The 19,139-nt window shown below is 40.5% G+C and overlaps 2 protein-coding genes across 7 annotated transcripts in view; both read right to left on the bottom strand.

Annotated features, from left to right (window-relative positions):
• Nucleotides 1–19,139, bottom strand: part of rab3b (RAB3B, member RAS oncogene family) — a 346,193-nt gene that overhangs the window by 4,574 nt on the left and 322,480 nt on the right. The window lies entirely within an intron of this gene.
• Nucleotides 2,899–15,564, bottom strand: rcor3 (REST corepressor 3). Of its 6 annotated transcripts, none has more exons than XR_014536406.1 (13): nt 15,299–15,564; nt 15,132–15,188; nt 12,907–12,984; nt 12,759–12,811; nt 11,684–11,845; nt 11,058–11,182; nt 10,900–10,978; nt 8,479–8,697; nt 7,788–7,880; nt 6,382–6,439; nt 6,046–6,290; nt 4,301–5,955; nt 2,899–4,265 (listed from the first exon to the last, which is right to left on the bottom strand). XR_014536406.1 is itself a non-coding variant. In XM_083559232.1 (12 exons), exons 1-12 carry the CDS (start codon nt 15,420–15,422, stop codon nt 5,611–5,613), a joined length of 1,623 nt encoding a protein of 540 aa, XP_083415358.1. In that variant the 5' UTR covers nt 15,423–15,564; the 3' UTR covers nt 2,899–5,610. The 6 variants fall into 6 exon arrangements, 2 of the variants coding, with proteins under 2 accessions (XP_083415358.1, XP_083415357.1); XR_014536407.1 differs by having other exon boundaries at nt 7,803–7,880; XR_014536408.1 differs by having other exon boundaries at nt 2,899–4,052; nt 4,991–5,955; nt 7,803–7,880.

Genomic DNA, 19,139 nt, shown 5'->3' with positions numbered 1-19,139 from the left:
TATTGCGCTTTTAACAATAAACATTCTCTCGAAGCAGCTTTACACAGATAACGCGGTGATAAATAACGAATGAAGATTGGTGGTAACTGTGGCAAGGAACACATGGCGTAAGGAAGAAACCTTGAGAGGAACCAGACACATCTGGGTTCCCCGAATGTCCATTTATTACAGCTAAACGCTTATGAGGTGTGCAGTGATGGTGATTGAATGTAACCTGTGGTCCTGAATCATTGTAGCAGACTGGTGACATTAAGTACAGTTAAAATCCATCTTCATATCTCCTGTGTTGCTCCATAATTTCAAGGCTCTCCAGGTTATTGAATCTAAACCATCCCCAGTTGTGGCCTCCAATCAAAGAGAAGGCCATCCAGAGTCAGGGCGCTAGGATCATCTAGGCAGAACTGAGGAGAGGAACTGGACAGGAACATCAGTGTTTTTGTTAGAAATGATATTTCTACATGGCAAATATTTGACTAGTAGGTGTAGTCAAATGTAGGTGTAAATAAAACACAAATAGATTCAATTAAAAGGTAAATTATTCTGTAAATCCCTTATTTACAGACGAAGGCAGCAAATGTTTTACTGTGATTTCTCTCTGAAAACCGGAGTAAAATGGTGTACTTTTATTTTAAAAAGTTGATTCGAGAGGCGAAAACGTATAAAGGAGTGCAGAAAATGTTCGGCTGCTCAGCTAAAATGAAAAGATAAAATGGCAACCAATACCAGAAGGTTGTGGAAGAAAACGGAAAACTACCATCGAATGGATCGAAGAAGTCGTCAAGTCAAGTCAAGTTTATTTGTATAGCGCTTTTCACAACAGACATTGTCTCAAAGCAGCTTTACAGAAAACAACAGTGAAGGTGAATGGTGTGCGTTTGTCCCTGATGAGCAGCCGTGGCGACAGTGGCAAGGAAAAACTCCCTTAGATGATATGAGGAAGAAACCTTGAGAGGAACCAGACTCAAAGGGGAACCCATCCTCATATGGGTGACATCAAGAGTTTGGTCATAAATCTTTCAACAATACAGAACAATTTGTGATCTAAGAAGAGCCACAATGGCAAAGACTCTGCCAATGATCAGCTTCAGGGTGACCAAAGAAAGTCTAAAGTTACCTGTGAGTACTGTAACAATTAGAAGACGTCCACGTCAACAATAAGAAGCCCCCGTAAAATCCCACCGTTGAAAAGAAATGACTGCTGAAGAGGTTACAATTTGCCAAAGAACTGGTGTAAAGAGGATATTTTGTGGACTGATGAAAGCAAGATAGTTCTAGATCAGGGGTCACCAACCTTTTTGAAACGGAGAGCTACTTCTTGGGTAGCGTTTAATGTGAAGGGATACCAGTTTGATACACAGTTTTCAGTTTGATCTGAAATAACAAATTTGATCAATTTACCTTTAATTATATGTTATTATTATTAATTAATGATATTCATCTATGTGAAGACGGGGGAGTGGTGGCTCCAGATCGGAAGGTCGGGGGTTCAAGCCCCGGTATCGCCAAGCTGCCACTCTTGGGCCCTTAAACAAGGCCCTTAACCCTTTATGCTCCGGGGGTCCCTTTACGAGGGAAATATCAAGGTCCGTGACGTCGGAATGACGTGGGGCCGCCTTCCTGTGGGCTCACCACCTGCAGGAGGGACCGTAAGGGACGGTGCTGTGAGGATTGGGCAGCAGTCGAAGGCGGGGGCCTGCTAAGACTGCTGCCCCCGCGACCCGAATTACGGATAAGCGGGAGAAAATGAATGAATGAAGGATCTATGTGAAGACACTGATCATGTTAATGTTTTCTCTTAATAATTATCAACAATGATTTAACATTTTTTTAAAAAGGCGACTCAGGGCGACTCATGTGGTCCTTGCAAGCTACCTGGTGCCCCCTGGTTTAGGGGCTGCAGACAGTTTAACACTGAATTCAAGCAAACACAGTGAAGCATGGGGTTTCTTCTCATACTAGGGTGTTGGGCCGATTTATCGCTTTCCAGGGATCATGTATCAGTTTGAGTACATAAAAATACTTAAAGAGGTCATGTTTCCTTATGCTGACGAGGAAATGGCCTTGAAATGGGCACGTCTCCAAACACACCAGTAAGCAAACAGCATCTTAGTTCCAGACCAACAGGATTAGCGTTTTGGAGTGGCCAGCCGAATCCCCAGATCTTAATCTAACTAGAAACCCATGGAGTTTCTGAGGCAAAAACACGGAATGCAGAGGAATTGTGTGTAGTGCAGTCGTCCTGGGCTGAAATACCTGTTCACAGGTTAGTCGACTCCATGCGGTTCTCAGAAATCATAGGTATACAACTATTAGTTCGGTGATTGACAAGAAACTAATTCTTTAAGCGTTTTTCAGTTTATACAGTTAATGTTTGACTTTGTAAAGAAACACGCGGACACTTTTTTTGCAGTCTAATATTCATTTTTCTACACAAATTCCAATTTCGATACATTTTTCTTCATGTTTTGATTTAGAATTGAACATGCAGTTTGTTCCCAATCCATTTGCTTTTACTGAAATAAAAGTTAAGGATTTTGAGCTTCACTCATATATATATATAAAGCTTTCTAGCAACAAAATGCACTATTCTTGATGGAGCACTTTTGTAAGTCGTTCTGGATAAAGGCGTCTGCCAAATGCCATAAAATGTACGTTTTATCACAGTTCCAAATGCTTGTTCATGGATTGTTAACACGATATCACCACTCGTCCACAGTGGGTCTGACGGCCTGCTTATCTAAAAGAGGTATTTATTTAAATACTTCAAAATGAAAAGAAAAAAAAAAAAATGTTTTAGAATTATGACTGTGCTGGTTCTGGAATCCTACTGTTCATATGAAAAACATGTACCTGAGAAACGAACAGCAGCCTGGAACACAAATCAGAACACAGGTGTAATGTGGCCACTCCTGCTTTAATGCCTGAAACGCAGAGGAAGTGGACATGGATACGGTCAAGTGTTACAGGGAGAGAGTTTCAATCCACTGGGAAGGCTGGTTCCTACTAAATCAGTTAAGTGCTATCAAATATTTTGACATTCTAAAGAGGTAATTGTGTAAAAATTAAAAATAAGGGACAAACTTTTACACTGAGACCAGTACATGAAGAGTGAAAAATCAGACCACAGGGCATACATGGGAAAATACGACACAAAAGAATTCAAACACGTACACAACATACGTACTGTAGTGACATGCAAGAAGAGCGACAACCCGGAATCTCTACAGGTGGAATCAACAAAAATGAGGTGGAATTACAGCAAAACACGGAGGAGGAGCAACCTTTGTTTTTGTTCAGGCAAACAAACGAACAGATACCATCTCTACGTTAAAAAAGGTACATCATTTAATGCTACAGGGTATGGGAATGGGAATGAACGTGCACGTTGCATCAACAGCTTCATCTCTGGTTCGATCATCTGCTATGCAATGATTTAAAAAAAATAAAACAAAATCAACATATACAAAAAAAATTATGGATGGCAATGGGTTTGCAGGATGATGTAAGACCTTGGCGGTCAAAATGGAGTCGTTGTCAGGTAACTACAGGCTGTGACGTTCACAGTGTGGTGAAAACACCAAATTGTCTCTTCTGTTCCTTTTGTTTCTATGCAACAAATTCGGTAATGTAGCGAGAAGATGATTTCCTTCGACCAAACAAATATATAAAAGTCCAGATGTTCCACTTTTTTCATTTAAAAATCCTCCCTCATCATGAACAGCAGCTTTACATGGTCTCGAGATCCCAGAGCAGTTCAGTAGGATCGAGGTGCGGTGACTGGGCAGGTCGTTCCAAGATAGACATCACTCCAGACGTCCGTCTGCTCTCCAAATAACGCTAACAGAACTCAGACGTACTCATCGTCTAGTCGTACGGTGAAGTCGGATCCAACGAGACGCAGTCCAGATGGAACTGCTCGATGTTGGAGTACGGAATGGGAGCCGTGTTGGTTCAGGATTCATTCCGCTTTCCGGAACCTTCACTGCTACAAAACCAATCCAAACCATTAAACCTCTACCGCAATGTGTGAGTGTGTGGGGGAGTGAGGGAGTCTGATCACATCATCTTCTCTTACACAAGTTGTTCTATTAGAGACAAAAATATCCCATTTGGACTCTACAGAACTTTTATTCCACTCATTTACTGTCCAATTTAACCTTCAACCGAGATTGTTGCAGAGAAACAAAACGAACACGTGTCTCAAAGCCTATAAAATTCTGTTTCCACATTTTTGACATGGATCTAAATATGAATTTTTTTTTGTACTGTAGAAACATACTGAAAGACCATCGACTGCCACCAATTTTTAGTCTCCATGATTATCAAGGTCATAAATCCACCGTTTTTCTAGGCGAAGAAAACAAAAATAATAAATCAGCCGCCCAGTCGATGATCGTATCATAAAACGTACACCGGAGTAGTGTTGTGTAAAAATCTGAGACTTTGTGATAAATGTTCAAAATCTGAAACGTTTTAAATAAAAGACAAATGTTCTCTTAAACCTTAAGAGCACTTTCATGGTGAAAATCGATCTGGAACGATAGGCATTAACCTGTCGGTAGTCTTTAGCACCAAGTATAAAAATAAATAAATGTTTATACACACACCTGACAAAAGGAGTCACAACAACAACAAACAAACAAAAAAAGAACGATGCAGGAAAAGGAAATACAGCAGGACTTGATTTTTGCCTTTTCAATAATAATGATAAAAACACACAAAAGAAAAAAACGAAACAGTCGGTATTAGTTTCTGACTGCGAGCGAGAACCATCACCGCAGAATCAAAAGTCTTAGAGGGTGAAGTCAGACTTCACCCAATTCCTCCTGCCTGACCAGAGTGTTTCAAGCTTGAGAAGTGTATTGTTCGGTTGTAGAGCGTCTAGTGGTTTCGGAGGAGTTGGGTCAGGTCCAGAGTAAGACTTTTGGTTTTGCAGCGATGATGTCGTAAGAGCGACACCCCCCAACCCCCCACCCCCCCCCCCAACCACAAGGGTCAGTTTCACAACATTTAAATAAACATAAAATACACATGTCGATCAAAGGCTAGCGTTCCATACTGTACATGCAGTACATAGGGACCATTAAAAAGGAAAAAAATCCACTGGATCTTTAATGCTGGATTAGTGTTTTTCTTGGCACTGTTTGAATCCACTCCCTTAAAGAGAAAAAAAGATCACTGCAAATCAGTAGAAAGTTCTTCTGAGAGTCAATGAGGAAACATTTCTTTCCTGATCGGAGTGTCTTTTTCCCCAGAATGACTCCACCCCAATCCCCAAAAGTGCTCAATCAATGGTTTGTTTCGTGTGGATATTTGTATGTATGTAAAAATCACTAGGTGATCATCTAACTGGAGGTTTTAAAGCACCACGTCTGATGGCGTGAACCCTAACCATCCATCCAGGATTATTATTTATTTTTTATCGCTCCGACAAACTTCCAGGCAAGAAACACTGAGGCTGTACTGGCACATTGTGGTGGATGAAAACTTTCACACAACTTAATGCTGTAGGCTTTTCTACATGATCAATACTGCCCTCTGTTGACTGCAAGGAAATTTGGATAGCATTTTTTTCTTCTTCTCATTCTCATTTCTAGGTCTTGTTCTTGCTCAGTGCATGGAGGAGGATGGGTTTTCAGACGGGATGCCTACTAGTGTGGGGGGCTGCGTACCCAAACCGGCGTTGGTGGGTGCAGCGGGGCGGGGATTGAGGCGTGGGGGGAGTGGGTTGGAGGGCCGGATGAGCGGAGGTGGTTGGTTCAGAGCTGAGCGAGGTTGCAGGAAGCGGGCCTGCTGCTGGAGGGGTGGAGGCTGGCGGTGCAGTGCGGGGGTAGCTGGGAGAGAGGGCCGTAGTAACGGAGGAGGCTGGTTTAAGGACGTGCTGCCGCTTGCTGCTACCATGGCCAATGACGCTACAGCAATGGGAGACGGTCCAGAAGGAGGTGCCACCTGACCCTGTCAGTAACAAACCCACATTATTATTCATCTCATAGATATGAAACACAAAATATTTATCATTATACCAGCATGTGTGTATAAACACACCTCCTCTTCCTCTTCATCTGTACTCTTTCCTGAAGGTGGGGTAGAGCTGGTTTTTCCGTCCTCCCCAGCAGTGGTGCTGTCTCCGTTCGGGGCACGAGTTCCCTGCTCGGCTTCCCACTCCTGCAGCACCTCCTCCAGGTTAAAGCGGCGCCGATAGTTCACGAAGAAATTCTTGACTTGCCCGACTGTTTTGTTGCCGATAACGTCTGCGATGGCCTGGAAGTCTTTACCGTACTTGCGGACTCCTGGATGAAAATGTTCAAAGGAGTGGAAATGAAGGTCATGCACTTCAGGGCGGTTTAAAAAAAAAAAAAGGTACACGTCGTCGGACGATACCTTGAACGGCGAGCAGCTGCTCGTCTGTTGTCCAGCGTGCGTTCACTTTTTGGTTGGACTAGAACACAAAAAAAGAAACCGCTCTTGAAAATAGGTTCATCAGAAGATTCTTTGTATAGTTAAAGGTTCGCCTACAACAAAAACAAGATGACTCGGGAAGTTCCCCAGAAGAACGACTACAGAACCTTTTCTGGCTTCTAGATTTTAATGTTGACAAACAGCACTGCCTTTTTCCTCTACAAACACACTATATGGACAAAAGTATTGGCACACCTGATTTTTTCCAGCCATTACTTGGTTCTCCACCAAACTGTTACCACAAGGCACACAAATGTGTAGAATGTCTTTGGAAATGGTAGCTTCTCTTGAACCTGCAGGATAATGCCCAGGTGCACAAAGCCAGCTTCATGAAAATATGGTTTGGAGTGAAAGATCTTGAGTGGCCTGCTATATTAGGTCTGAACTCAACCTCATTTGAGATGAATTGGAACACTGACTGCATCCCAGGCCTCCACATCTCACCTACATCAGTATCTGACTTTACTAACACCCCTGTAGCTGAATCAGCAGAAATCTCCATTAAATCTAGTGGAACATCTTCCCAGAAGAGTGGAGCTTATTTTAAAAGAAAAAGTGAGAAGGGATGTTCAAAAAAAAGCACAAACAATGTTGCACTGATGATCAGGTGTCCACAACCTTTTGTCCATACAGGGCATCTCTTTCACAGTGTGTTTGAAGGCAATAGAAATGTGATTTCAATTCAAGAAGAGCAGATAAGGTTAGATCTACACAACTCTGTTCTGTTCGACTATTTTTTTTTTAATTAAAAATATAAATAAATAAATAGAAAAGAGGCGAAGTTAAAACCTTCAACGCAACACATTTATTCACGACGTCCCTTCTTTACTCGGATATGAAAAAATAAATAAATAAACTCTACCGAATTTTTTCCCTCAAATCGAGCGCCAAAATCCACGGTGACGCACACATCCGGCAATTAAAACCGTCCGTGTGGAAACATCGCAAAAGTTCTGTTTGGTGTCTTGATGATTTACTTAATTTAAAACACCATAATACCATTTTTAATCATTTACAAAAATATTTTGTCTTCATGCTCCATGTTGAGTTTGGTTTCACTAATAACAAACATACTTGTGCATAAAGCATCAATATTTGTCCATGCACATGTTTGTTAGGGTATTAAAAACGTGAAAAGTATTAAATCAAGGCACATTAACATAAAAAAAAAAAAAAAGTGTGAATTACAAGTTAACTCACGACGATCATGCGATTAATCGTGATTAATTTATATACATGTATATACACACACACACACACACACACACACACACACACACACATACACACACACACACAATACAGAATTAACACATACAAGCTCTTACATAATTCTGATTTACCTCCGGCAGTCGGTACTCATCAATGCCAGATTCAATTCTCTGTTTCAAAGCGCTGTTCAACTGCTTGGCATTTTGCACCTGATAGATGAAGAAAATTTATACAGAATTGTTTAAATACATGATTTAAAAATACCCAATTTACAATTTCTCACTGGTAGACAGAAAACTGTTGAAAGATCAAAAACACACACTATATGGACAAAAGTATTGGGACACCTGACTTTCACACCCATATGTTGTCCACAGAAGGACAGAATGGTATACAATGTGTTTGGATGCGGTAGCATTGAAAACCTGTTCCAGCAATGTCCCTGTGCACAAAGCCAACTCCATGAAGATATGCTTTACATGGTTTAGAGTGAAAGTTCTCCTGCTGTTATGGAGACATCAATCCTAATGAACATCTTTGGGATAAACTGGAGGGCACAAATCTCCACAAGCACACTCCCAACATCTTTTGGAACAGCTTCCCAGAAGGGAAAAGGAGATCCATTGTGGAATGGGATGCTCTAAAAAGACATACCAAATTTAATACACTGGTATCCACAAATTTTTGTCCATATAGTCTATATAACATGCTGAAACGGTCCCTTCTTGCTGGGAAGACATTTTCCTAGTGGAATAATTATTCATGGAGTAAATCAAACCACATAACCAGCTGTCCCAACCCAGTCACCTGTCTTTTAAGGGAGACGAGCTCCATGTCGAGCTGTCTGAGGACGGTGTTAGCAGCGGTGGAGCTGCAAGACACGGCCACCACGTCCTCCTGCATGAGGTACATGCCTTTCGGTGGACGGCACTTGGAACGCTGCGAGTGGTGACGATGCTGCAGGGTCTGATGGTCTCGCCGGCCCATGCTGATCTTAGAGCTTATAATTTGGGGTTCCACCGGGATCTGGAAAACACCACACAGCACAGCTTAAGCACCACAATGTTTTTGTGTCAAACAACACCATCAAAATATAACTTGGCTGAATATATTTCGGGCACAATTATTGGAACCCTATCAGGTCTCTGTGAAGAGGAGACTCTGAGCTTTTACCTTCACAGAAACCTGATGATCACTGATAATTGATTGCTAGAACTATCGACTAAAACCCTACCAATAGTTTTTCCGGGTTGCGCCTGAGAAGGCCGAGCAGTATTTTTTGTACTGGGAGTTATTTTAGACAGCAACTTGTCTTTTAAAAATCACATCAACCCTATTACAAAAACAGCTTCTTCCACCTTATAAATATTGTTAAGCTAAGAAAAACTTTCTATAGCTGATGCAGAGAAGCTCGTCCATGCGTTCATGACCTCCAGTCTGGACTATTGTAATGCATTACTAGGTGGATGTTCTGCATCATTAATAAACAAGCTGCAGTTAGTCCAGAAGGCAGCAGCCAGAGTTTTCACAAAGGTCAAGAAAATATATGCATAATATATTTCCCAATCTTCTCATCCCTACACTGGCTACCTGTTAAGTTCCGAATCCACTACAAACTACTGCTACTTACTTACAAAAACACTAAATGGTTTGGCTCCATGTATCTTTCCAGTCTTCTAACATGCCACAATCCATCAGGCTCCTTCAGATCTCAAAACTCTGGACTTCTAGTAGTTCCTAGAATAGGTAAGTCCACTAAAGGTGGTAGAGCATTCTCACATTTAGCGCCTAAACTTTGGAATAGTCTTCCTGACAGTGTTCGGGGCTCAGACACACTCTCCCAGTTTAAGTGCAGATTAAAGCCAATTTTGTGAGTTCTACACATAACACACATCATATCATAACCTTGTGCTCCAGAACATCTGATCACATGCACATTATCAACTTGTGCTGTTAATATTATGAACAGCAGCTACGCTAATTCCTCTCCACTGCTTCTCTCTCTCTCCTCCCATCTGGAGGCGTCCTGATGTTGCTCCAGCTTCAGTTGTCCACAATCTTCATGAGGTGGTACACCTTTAAAGAAGTAGATGCCTGCAAACATCCCGAACCATCTAGGGACGTACCAGCGCCATTTAGATCCCACTTCATGTGGAGTTTGGACATTGGACCGCTTTAAGTGTTTAAAGGCTCTGGCATGGAGAAGCTGGTGGTGGATCTGTGATGATCACAAATGTTGAACTATTTCATGAGTTGCTCAGTAGCTCCTGGTTCCATAATTTTAAACGACTGTATAAGACTGTAGAAAGATCATTACTCATAAATCACACACTCCAGTCCTCATGTTAGTTCTCACTCTCCAGTGTTCTGTATTGTTTAAAGACTATAATCACACTCTTGATGTCACCCAGATGAGGATGAGGTTCCCCTTTTGAGTCTGGTTCCTCTAAGGTTTCTTCCTCATAACATCTAAGGGAGTTTTTCCCTTCACCACAGTTGCCATGGCTGCTCTTTAGGGATAAATACACATCATTTACTTTAACTGGTAAATTCTGTAAAGCTGCTTTGAGACAATGTCTGTTGTGAAAAGCGCAATAGAAATAAACTTGACTTGGAGAGCGGCCTCTAGAGGTGATCTGTTTTGACACGTGAGACTGCACGCTGAACGGAGAGTGCACACTGCCTCTAAAAAGCACAATGAACAAAAAAGTGCTTTAATATATACATTATAATTTATATAATTATATCTATTAATATAAATTATATATTCATATTTATTTCTTTTAGCACATTTCCATGATTCAGTACTGTTTTAAAGTTTAGTGTTATATTAAATGTGACCTGTTATGTATGTGTTTTATTTCTTTAATCTAATATCCATTTAAAAAAACTATTGATTGATTAATTGGTCGACGTCTACTAAACACGATATAGACACACGTCCTCCTCCAGGTTGATTTACATTCCTACTTGGACATCACATCCCAGCCCTATTCCTTGGTCTTACCCATTGTAAGACAATTTGGCGCATGTCTTACCTTTTATTTATACCCCTGTGAAACAGGAAGTCATTGTTGAGCAACGTCTCGCTCAAAATCAACCTGATGTATTAAAAAATACACGTGAATGGATTTGCTTTCTCATATTAATCAAATGTGCCAATATTAGTGACGGGTTATGAAGTATTTATCAGGCCGAGCTTTTTGACAGATCATGATGATGCTTTACCTCTTTCTTCGTCTCTTTAGTGGGGTCATAATCGCTGTCGTTTGCCTCGATGGGATTAGCTTCCTCCATCTCTTCATCACTAGATAATCATGAAATAAATATCTTATAATTGAGTACTTTAATTTTGTAATTATAAACAGAGATTATAAACACTGCACCTTTCATCTTGATTACTTCTATTTGCCAGCTTTCTTGCTTGTCTGTCCATCAAGCTTGTCCTGGATCTGGTCTTCTTCCATGAATAGTAGTACTTCACAAGACTTGATATGGATTTATCTGGCAACTGTGATAAATCGATAAAATTTTAAATCGGATGAAAATTGAACATACAAAGAGAAGTAGCGTGTGCGTGTGCGTATGTATGATCTGATGCAATGTACGATGACTATACACACTACATGCACAAACGTTTGTGGACACATGACTATAAAGATATGTGCTTTTTAAATATGCCATTCCACAATTATTTCCTCATTTGCTTTCATAATATGCTCCACTCTTTTGGAAAGATGTTTCACCAGATCTTCTGGAGGTCGGGGGGGGGGGGGGGGGGGGGGACGACGACGACGACGACGACGACGACGACGACAGGCGGTGTTCACGTTTATTGTTCAATAGAATTGAGATCAGAGCTCTATATCAGGAGATGTCTCGGTCAAATGAAAACAAAATCTAATTCTGCCACATCCAGTGACCTTTTATTCTACTGAATAAGAACTAAATGCGGCTGGAGAAATCAGATGATTTTGTCCACACGGTGTATGATTATCATCTTGTGACTCACCATCTGTTGGATCCTGTGAAAGCTCTTGCCATGGAAGCTGAAGGCTTGCTCAAACAGCACTTTGTCCTCCACGGTCCAGTCATCTGGGAAAGGAGTGAAGTTGGGTAGGTCTGCCAGGGACTTCTCAATGTTGTGTTTGTGCCAGAAGAGCATGCCAAGAGCCTGTCGGAAACACACAGTTGCATCAGCCTTTTCATAGGGACTGATTTAGGAGTGCTGGCTCAGTTGGCAATAGATACAATAATATAATTTATTAGAATAGAATAAATCAAATGAATGCAATGCATTTTTTTTTTTTATTATATTGATTAAATTGAGTAATCAATTAAAATGGCAAAAATTAAACGGAATCAAATGAAATGAAAAACAATGCGCAAAACACAAATCTTCTTTCCAGTACGGAGTGTGTCGCCACAGTTACACTGCGCTAACTCTAGTTTCATTTATTTTATTTTATACAGGTGTTGTTGTGGATGTTTTCAGAGTTAATAATAAAAATATGAGCTCAAAGTACGAGGCAGAAACTAAACAAACTTGCAGTCCGACACTTAATACGTTTCTGATGGACGTGTGTACCGACCTGAAAGCCCTGTACGAATTAATTTCAGTTTTATATATTATATATATATATTTTTTTATCAAGCCTGTTTATTTTTATTCACTATATGGACAAAAGTACTGGGATGCCTTACTTTTCCAGTCATGTGGTTCTAAGCCCAAAGTTCGAGGCACATGATTACATAGAACGTCTCTGGATGCTGCAGCATTCAATTTTCCCTTCACTTGACCCAAAGCTGTTCAAGCATCACAATGCACCTGTGCATAAAGCCAGCTCCAAGAAGATCTGCTCTACATTGGTTGGAACATGTGGAGCTCTACCCCTCAACCCTGAACAGGATGAATGTGAACACTGGCTGCCCCCCAGGCCTCCTCACCTCACCTACACCAGTACCTGACTTTACCAACACCCTTGTGGCTAAACGACACAATGACAATCTCGTGGAAGATCTTCCGTAAACAGGGACTAAGCGTGCAATCGGATGTTCCCAAAAACTAAAAAAACCACAGCGTCTACCTGCTCCACATTATAGCCATGTTTTTCCTTGGCGATGGCGATGTATTCATCCACTGCAGACCAAACACAAGTGTATAAGTGTTAATACAGTCTTAATACTTTCAGGACTTTTATCTAATAAAAGTGAAAGGATTGTGTTTATGCTCACATTTAGTGTCCACAATAGTGTGATGTGGAGACCACACCAACATGCCTCCAGTGTCTTTATCAGTGTATTTTGTAGAACCTGAGGAAAAGGTAAAAAAATAAAAATAAAAATAGAAATTACATACAAATGTAGAAATTTTAGTTGAATGAAATGAAACAGATATTTTCGAGTAGTTAATATGCAGTTTGTAACTCTTTACCACTCTAAAACTAGCATGGGGCTGCATGAGTGCTACTGGTACTGGGGAGCAGCAGTTCATTGAAGGAAACATGCATTCCAACATGTACTATGAATTTCTGAAGCAGAACATGATGCCCTCCCTTCAGAGATTGGGCCAAACGCCAGTTTTTCCAACATTGAAATGCTGGAGACCCCAAACACACCACCAAGATGACAACTGCCTTGCTGAGGAAGCTGGAGGTGATTTAGTGGCCAAGTATGTCTCCAGACCTGAACCCTAATGAGCACCTGTAGGGATCCTCAAGCAGAAGTTGGAGTAGCACCATGTGTGTAACATCCAGCAGCTCCGTGATGTCGTTATGGAGGAGTGGAAGAGGATCCCAGCAACAACCTGTGCAGCTCTGGTGAATTCCACACCCAGGAGGATTAAACAGTGCTGGAGAACGATGGTGCTTACACTAAATATTCACACTTTGGACACGGTTTTGACATGTTCACTGAGGGTGTACTTACTTTTGTTGCCAGTTATTTAGCCAATAATGGCTGTATGCTGATATTTTCAGAGGACAGTAAATCTGTACTGCTATACAAACTGCACATTAACTACTCTAAAACTATTGTATTGTCCATAAAGAAGATATAATAAAATGGTTGCTGAAATGTGAGGGATGCACTCTCTTTCTTGAAAAACTGTATATAGATGGAGAAATTATAGAGATGTGAAATTTTCAGATAGATTTAGAAGTTATATAAAGATGTAAAAGTGATATACACCGATGTGTAGAAATTATATACAGCTGTAGGAATTAATATGTAGAAAATATATAGATTTAGAAATTATATTTACTATATTATATTAGGGCGGAAAAGATTCCTCGACTTACTCAAGCAATTTAAATACAAATGTTTAATCTATTTACCTACACACAGAGCAGTGTTTCCCCACGGACCATTATTACTGACACACCACCCGCTAAACTTCGGACCGCTCTGGGGTCTCATTTATAAACGTGCGTACGCCACTTTCCACGCAAAGGTTGTACACACCGGCCTTCAGTGTTTCCACATTATGCGTACGCAGTAACTTGATTTTAATATTTTTATTCAAATATTTGCATATTGATGTAATTAAACGCACGAAACGGGTTTATTTTTTACAGGTTGCAGTTTCAGCAATAAAACTATGCGATTACACGATTAATCGATGGACTAATCGAAGACTCAATTACTAAAATAATCGATAGCTGTATCCCTAAATTATTTATAAATGTGTAGAAATTATATACAATCAAAAAGATTCTAAATTGGTGTATAAATGATCCGCAGCGACCCCTAAAGGTAGAAGCCAAAATAACAAGACAAATAGTAAATAGATGTGTATAAATGGTGTATGCATGAAGTTATATACAGACATACAAATTACATACAAATGTAGACGTTATTCATATTTAGATGTAAAACATTAATATATAAAAGTGTATTAGTTATAAACAGTACACACAGTCACTATAATCCTATTAAAATGTTTGCACAGTCGTTTAGCAAGACCACAACCTGTACAAACATAAAGCTAACAAACTACAGAAAACAACAACAACTACAAAAAGCTTTGTGGTATTTTTTAGACGAATTTATAGCTATTTTATAACGTTATGGATGAATTCCGCTGTAAATCGCATTCTCGCCTCAAGCTAACAACTGTCCGGAAAGCTAGCTGAGGTAAAATAAAATCGCTTTTATTTGTGTGAATGATCGAATTATTTAAAATATATAACTAATTATATACGTTTACCTAATTACCTACCAAGTATTAATAATATAAACCCCCCCACTCCGAAATACAAATTAGATTAGCTTTGGGAGCGCTAGCAAAAACACCGAGGCTACCACCTTTGAGCGAGCTGCCTCACTCATATTTCCCTACTAAGTAGTACGCGTAGCTCGCGGGCGCCACAAGTATCCGCACTACACTAGCGTGCTAACTAGTGCGGTCAGTAAGTATGCAGCGCCAGAACGCCGCCATAGAACCGCAGATCCTACCGTACCGGGATCATACTCAGGAATACAGGCTTGGTAATCGGATCCCACACGCATTCCGACATCTGCGAAGCAAAAAAAAAAAAACATATGGTGTATAAACATTTAAACAATTTAATGTTAAAAGTCGAAGATTTAAAGCTGGATGTTGCGAGTGTGTTCGAGGCTATACTACCGTGCTCGTCGTCGCTGCCACTCTCATCCGAAAAATGGCCATTCGAGGCGTTTGAGGGGCTTTTCGTCCCGTTAGACCGGCCTTTCCCCAAGTATTCCGACCCCTTTTCCATCATTCCGGGCATTATAATTTATAACAAAGTGGTTTTTATTCCATGCATTAAAATATATATGTATATATTTGCATTCACTGCACGATTTCTGTCCTCTGTTTTTTTTTGCCTGTCCCTTGCAATAAGTCCCCCCCGCACAGCCTGAGCCTCAGCGCCTCTGATTGGTATTCATCCGCCTCCAGTATGACCCATTATTACGTTTAAATATTATTAGACAATAATAGTAGGAAATCTGCTTTGTCTTTTAGTTTAATTTCTGTTTCCCAGAAGGGTGTTTTCCTACAAAGATAAAACCGGCTTAACTTGCAAATGAAACGGATCACATTAGTGAACTAGATTCTACGGCGGAACGAGTTGTTGTTTGCGCGAAACGGCGCCTGCGTCACAGTTGTTTATTAATACGTATTAATAATAAAAGAATACGGATTAAAATTATTCATAATGAACGAGTGATTCGATTTTTATGAGGTATTTACGGGGGGGGGATGTGCCCAGAAAGTAACTCATTCGCAATAGCATGGTTAAAAAAAAAAGTCCTTGTGTGTGTTAATTTAAATATTATTACAAGTTTTCTTTAAATTCATTCGCCTAAAATCTGCAATTATACGTATTATTTTATGCTTTAAATGTTTTTGCTTTAAATGCAGTAAAAGACGTTACTTTCTTTTTAAACCTGTGAGCATTCTACGTATACCACTGATCTCCAGCAGATGGCGCTACAACACCGACACACAGAGTATAACTTCTAGTGGTGTAGATTGTTTTATAATTAATTAATTGATGAATAAACTTTGGTTAATTAAAGGGTTGGTACTTTGAATGTTGTAATATGACTGGTAAAGGGAGAGAGGGAGCTGATATGATGGAGAGGAGAAAGGTGGATATGTTGTGTGTTTAGGAAGCCAAGTGGAAAGAGAGTAAGAGCAGGAACATTGGAGGTGTTTAAACTGTTCTATCATGGTGTGGATGGAAAGAAAAATGGTGTAGGGGTGATTCTGAAGGAGGAGTACAGTAAGAGTGTAGTGGAGGTGAAGAGAGTTTCTGATAGGGTGATGAACGTGAAGCTGGAAGTTGAAGGGTTGATGATAAATGTCATTAGTGCCTATGCTCCACAGTCGGCTGTGAGATGGAGGAGAAGGAAACATTCTGTAGTGAGTTAGATGAAGTGGTAGATGGTGTACCTAGGAATAAAGATGCAACCTGAAGTAGATTGTAAGGTGTTGGCAGGGGACAGTGTGGATAGACAGCATCGGATGGTGGTCTGTAGGATGGTTTTGGAGGTGAAGAAGAAGAGGAGGAGAGTGAGGACTGAAAGAAGAATAAGATGGTGGAAACTGAAGGAAACTGAAGGTCAGACAGGTGGTGAAGAGGTGCTGGATGATTGGGCAACTACTGCAGAAGTGATAAAGGAGACAGCTAGAAAGGTACTTGGTGTAACATCTGGAAATAGAAAGGAGGACAAAGAGATGTGGTGGTGAAATGAGGAAGTGCAGGAGAGCATAAGGAGAAAGAGGTTGGAGAAACAGAATTGGGATCGACAGAGTGATGAGAAAAGTAGGCAGGAGTACAAGAAGATGCAGCAGCAGGTGAAGAGGGATGTGGCGAAAGCCATGTAAAAGGCATACGAGTAGCTGTAGGAGAAGTTGGACACTGAGGAATGAGAAAAGGATTTGTACTGATTGGCCAGGCAGAGGGACCGAGCTGGGAAGGATGTGCTGCAACTTAGAGCAATAAAGGATGGAGAGGGAAATGTGTTGACTAGTGAGGAGAGTGTGTTGAGAAGATGAAGGGAGTATTTTAAGCAGCTGATGAACGAGGAAAATCAGAGAGAGAGAGAAGGTTGGATGATGTGGAGATGGTGAAGCAGGAAGTGAATAGGATTAGTAAGGGGGAGGTGAGAGCAGAGATTCAGAGGATGAAGAGTGGAAAGTCAGTTGGACCAGATGACATACCGGTAGAAGCATGGAGATGTTTAGGAGAGATGGCAGAGGAGTTTTAACTAGATTGTTTAACAAGATTCCAATCTTTTAGAACACCATGAAGTTATGGGAAAGAGTAGTGGAAGCCAGGCTGAGAGAAGAGGTGACCATCTGTGATCAACAGTATGGTTTCATGCAGAGGAAGAGCACCACAGACGCATTATTTGCTTTGAGAATGTTGATGGAGAAGTATAGAGAAGGACAGAAGGAATTGCATTGGATTTCGAGAAAGCGTACGACCGGGTGGAGAGAGAGAAGTTGTGGTATTGTATGAGGAAGTCAGGTGTGTTAGAGAAGTATGTGAGGGTGGTGCAGGACATGTATGTGGACAGTGTGACAGCAGTGAAGTGTGCAGTAGGAACGACAGACTGGTTCAAGGTGGAAGTTGGACTGCATCAAGGATCGGCCCTGAGTCGTCCTTTTCTGTTTGCAGTGGTGATAGACAGGTTGATGGACGAGGTCAGACAGGAGTCTCTGTAGACTATGATGTTTGTGGTTGATATTGTTATTTGTGGTGAGAGTAGGGAGCAGGTGGAGAAGAACCTGGAGAGGTGAAGGTACGTGCTGGAGAGAAGGGGAATGAAAGTCAGTAGGAGTAAGACAGAGTACATGTGTGTGAATGAGAGGGAGGGCAGTGGAGTGGTGCAGTTGCAGGAAAAAGAGGTGGAGAAGGTGGAGGATTTCAGGTACCTGGGGTCAACAGTGCAAAGTAATGGAGAGTGTGTTAGAGAAGTGAAGAAAAGAGTGCAGGCAGGGTGGAGTGGGTGGAGAAGAGTGATAGCAGGAGTGTATTGTGATAGAAGAGTATCTGTGAGAGTAAAAGGGAAAGTTTATAGGACTGTGGTGAGACCTGAGATGTTGTATGGATTAGAGACAGTGGCATTGAGTAAAAGACAGGAGGTGGAGCTGGAGGTAGCAGAGCTGAAGATGTTGAGATGTTAATTGGGAGTGACGACGATGGACAGGATTAGAAATTTGTTTTTTAGAGGGACAGCACATGTAGGACGTTTTGGAGACAAGGTGAGGGAGGTGAGATTGAGATGGTTTGGACATGTGCAGAGGAACGACATGGGGTATATCAGGAAGGAGGAAAAGAGAAAGACTAAGGAGGAGGTTTATGGATGTGGTAATGGAAGACATGCAGGTAGTTGGTGTGACAGAGGCAGATTTAGAGGACAGGTGGGTCTGGAGACGGATGATCGGCTGTGGCGCCCCCTAATGGGAGAAGCCGAAAGAAGAAGAAGAAGAAGAAGAAGAAGGGTTAATTAAAGGATGTGATTTATTTATTTATTTAATTCTGGGGGGATTTTTTATTTATAGGTCTGTATTCAACCATAACATTTTATAATCCTATATTTTACTGAATGTTTGAAGGATGTATTTTATTTCTTACTTCATCATTATCACCATGTACACCTACATGAAATCACGCATTTACTTAACAATTTGTGAAAATAAAGCATCTATTTATATTATTTTATTGTCTTAACACTATTCCTGTTGAAGCTGTGCACACTTTTTAGTGCAAACACTTTTGCCACTTTTTGAGAAATCTTGTATAAAACTACACCACCACCACCAATAATAATAAAAATAATAATAATAATATATTTAAAAAATTCTAATAATAATAATAATTATTATTATTAATAATAATAATAATAATAATAATAATAATAATAATAATAATAATAATTATTATTATTATTATTTATAATAATAATAATAATAATAATAAATATTATTATTA

This window comes from Silurus aristotelis (genome assembly GCF_946808225.1).
Source record: "Silurus aristotelis genome assembly, chromosome: 13".
Classification (NCBI taxonomy): Eukaryota; Metazoa; Chordata; class Actinopteri; order Siluriformes; family Siluridae; genus Silurus; species Silurus aristotelis.
This window is presented reverse-complemented; position numbering and strand designations above follow the sequence as displayed.